We start from the raw sequence: 3,710 nt of genomic DNA, 5'->3' as shown, positions 1-3,710 counted from the left end.
ATTTTGTATGTAAAAACCCACGAGAACCATGGGCGATTTAAAAAAATTACAGCAGGATTTATCACTTCTGAAACTTTTTAGATGCCAAAGGAATCAAGAAAAAACACAAATAATGCCTTACTGTTGATGAAATGCAGTGAGCAAACGGCCAATGTTCGCCAAGCACTCTGGCTGTTGTTGTCCCTTCAGTTCTTGTTTCTATCTACCGTCATTTCTCCTCACTTTTGGAATTCTGAAGTATGCTAAATGTCTCTCACGCTTATCCCGATTTCCATAATTATTTACAGCTCAAAATTGACAATTTCAGCGGGTTTTAACGGGCCCGCTACGCTGGAAACAATGGTAAGTGCCTACCTGCAGTTCATCGCGTGTACTCCACTTGGAGTAGCGTAGCAACAGTACGGGTCATGGGTCGTGACCCGACTGCCGTGAAACCTCCCTATTTTGAACAGGCTTAGCATAAAAAATGACTGAAGATAGACACAAAAAGCTGTAGCATCTCTGGAGAAAAGAAATAACGACTTGGGCTTCTAAAACAAAACGAAGCCACAGAACCACTAACAATATAAGGAGGGCATTGATAATTAGACCCGAAACGTCAACGAAACTATGCATGTTCTCCAGATATGCTGCCTGACCTGCTGAGTTATTTCAGCACTTTGTGTCCTTTTGTGTAAACCGGCATCTCCAGTTCGACTAGTCGTTCATCGCCTCGGCTTTCCTGTCAATAACGCTCACACACTTGTTGTTTTTTATGTAAAAGCGGAGAGGTTTGCTAACCCACTCCCCCGCATAACCTATCCCGATGCGGCTGCTGGAGATGATCTCTGTTCCAGCAATGACTTGGGGACCTCGTTCCATCCAGAGATCCGTGGTCGTGGCCAGATGCTCCTGGTCAAAGCTCTTGGTGATGTCCAGCGCTTGGCACAGCTTCGAGGGGCCATTGCAGAGCTGGTGGTCTTTGAGCGGCTTGCCCCCTGCTTTCCTGCGCTTGCTGCGGAGTCCCCTCATTGTATCGAGCCCTTGCAGAGGCTCCAGCGAGCGGACCAGCACGGCCGCCCCGTCGCCCTCGCTCGACAAGTTCAGACAGAAGTAAAGGCCGTAGATCTGGTAGACGTACAGAGTGCCTGGGCTCATAAACATCGCGGCGTTGCGGAGGCTCCGCCTGCCGCCGCGGGAGTGTGAAGCGTAATCCTCACCGCCCAGGTAAGCTTCGGTCTCCACGATCCTGCCCCTCACCTCGGTGCCATCCGCAAGCCTCCGCACCATCACCTGTCCCAGGCACTCCCGGGCCAGGGCCACGCAAGGCCGGCGGAAGAAATCCCAGAGGAGCCTGCGAGGAGACGCCGTGCAAGCGTGGAAATGCTCGGTGCAGGTTGCACCGTGGTCCTGGGGTTCGGCCGCTGCTCCCTTATCCCGGGGCTCGGCCGCTGCACCGTGGAACCGGGGCTGGAGCTCGGTGGCTGCGCCGTGGACCCGGGGCTGGAGCTCGGTGGCTGCGCCGCTGTCCCACACCCGGGGCTCGGCCGCTGCACCGCGCTCCAGCTTCTCTGCTGCAGCTTGCAGCTCGCTGGATGTCCCGCAGCTCCCCGGGTACTCAGGAGGTTGCAACCTCCTCTTTCTCGATGCCATTTCAACAAGAGCCGGCTGCAGCCTGGCGTCCAGCGCTGCGACGGACGGGTAGCTCCGGTTTCCTCACTGCTTGCAGTTCAGCTCCAAAAGCTCCTCCCGCCCAACAGTAACCCGCGGCACGGGAACAGGAAGTAGGAGCGCGGAAAGCTAAAATGGTGCTTGATAAACCCAGAATGCGCTGGGTTCAGTGTTTTCCCAGTTCAGACGGATGATTTAGCCCAAACCAGAGTTCCGACCCGAAACGCCATCTCTCCATTCCCTCCACTGATGCCGCCTGTCCCGTTGAGTTACTCAACCAGTTGTGTTTTGCTCAAGATTCCAACTGTGTCACCGGGTGATATATAATGTAGGGACGGTTATGTTGAACTGCTCTTTGTTGAACTAGCTAAACAGAGCTCCAATACTCATATTCTCTTGCCATGATACATGTAAAAGGGGCGCGTATATTCTTAGTCATTATGTGTGGAAACAGTCTCTTCGGCCCAACTCCCTAGACCGACAAACGTGTCTCATCTCCTTCGCTCCATAGATGCTGCTGCACCCGCTGAGTTTCTCCAGCATTTTTGTGTACCTTCGTGTCTCATCTACACTCGTCCCACCTGCCTGCGTTTCGCAATGTCCCTCTAAACCTGTCCTATCCAGGTTTCTTAAACGTTGCGATAGTACCTGCCTCAACTACACCATCTGGCAGCTCGTTCCATACATCCACCACCCTTTGTGTGAAAAAGTTACTCCTCAGGTTCCTAATAAATCCCCTCCCCTCCCCCCCCCTCGTTTAAACCTATGTCCCCTGGTTCTCGATTCCCCTACTCTGGGCAAGAAATTCTGTGTTTATCCGTTCTATTCCTCTCATGATGTTGTACACTTTGCACTTCTTTGTCAGAACAAGATACTCATTTGTCCTCATTGAAGTCAGTACACTCAAACCCAGATGCCCCCTCAAGCACAAAGCTGCTCTCCAGCCTTTTCCGAGATATCTGGTCAATTCACACCAGGTAATTTCTGACAGCGTTCTTTCACATCCGTCTGCTCAGAGTTCCCAAACCCGAGAGCCGCGTTGGTTGGAAAATAAATGTCGGCTTCAGTGGGAAACATAACATGTATGTTTAAGGGTTTTGAGACTTTATCACCACTACTAAACATTAACACAGAGAATTACATTACTTGACTGCATTTGTATTAATTAAATTTTATATAGTGTGGAAAATTCGAATCTGTTTTTCACTGATACAAGGTTTTTGAATTACAAATTGATGAGATGTATTTCCCCTTTGCAGTGCGAATGCTAAACAAGAAATTAATATATAGTCAAATTACATAGTCAAAGGGTAAAGCCTGCCACCTGGGAGTGGCACTAGGTAGAACTCAGACATATTAGGAGCATCTCAAGAAGTCAGTATTCAATGTCAAATCTTGGATCAATCTGCACCTCATCGATAGGAACTAAAGCAAAAACAGTTCAAAACGTAAAGCATTTTGAAAATCCCAGGAGAGATGTCTGTGTTTTCAGATTTAAGTTTCCTTGCTAGGTCATTTCCAGCTATGGTGATTACTGATATAGATTTCAGTAAATGTAAGTACCTGGCATAAGAATTACAAAGGTGAACTGAAACAACTTCATGCTAGATGGTATTAACATCCCAAAATCCCTACTTCCCTGCATGTGGAATTCACAATTTAGTTGCTCAACGTTTGAAATCAAGACCTTTGGCCTTTTCTTTTAACTACCACGAGATTAGAGACGACAGTGTTTGGCGGCAGGCGGCGCTTATCCACACTGCACCAGACCCACCCACTAACCGCCTTCTTCTTCTGCCTCTCCTGAATGTAGCTCTATATACGCGAAGGAAACGAAAACGTTTGGGACCGATTCCTTGCATCTAATGCCACACGTGACTGCAATGGGTGTAAGTTATTATAAGGACAGCGGGCTCAGATTTACAACATGCCAGTGAAGAAGTGCATTGGGTCAAATCATTAAACATTTTGTTGCATATAAAACGGGCCAAAATATTTGGCATGCAGCAATTGTGGCCAAAGATCTTATAGCTTCGCTATAAGATCTTTGATTGTGGCAG

The 3,710-nt window shown here is 48.7% G+C and overlaps 1 protein-coding gene across 1 annotated transcript; it reads right to left on the bottom strand.

Moving 5' to 3' along the window:
- Positions 1-391: 391 nt before the first annotated feature.
- mpg (N-methylpurine DNA glycosylase) lies at positions 392-1,778 on the bottom strand. Its single transcript, XM_033021361.1, has one exon. It carries the CDS (start codon positions 1,630-1,632, stop codon positions 697-699), a length of 936 nt encoding a protein of 311 aa, XP_032877252.1. The 5' UTR covers positions 1,633-1,778; the 3' UTR covers positions 392-696.
- Positions 1,779-3,710: the final 1,932 nt, after the last annotated feature.

Source organism: Amblyraja radiata, chromosome 5, assembly GCF_010909765.2.
Source record: "Amblyraja radiata isolate CabotCenter1 chromosome 5, sAmbRad1.1.pri, whole genome shotgun sequence".
Lineage (NCBI taxonomy): Eukaryota > Metazoa > Chordata > Chondrichthyes > Rajiformes > Rajidae > Amblyraja > Amblyraja radiata.
The sequence above is the reverse complement of the archived record's forward strand: the minus strand, read 5'-3'. Positions and strand labels throughout refer to the sequence as shown.

Bases quoted from the DNA above. Each gene is read 5' to 3' on its own strand.
- mpg (XM_033021361.1), bottom strand. From the start codon at position 1,632: ATGGCATCGAGAAAGAGGAGGTTGCAACCTCCTGAGTACCCGGGGAGC.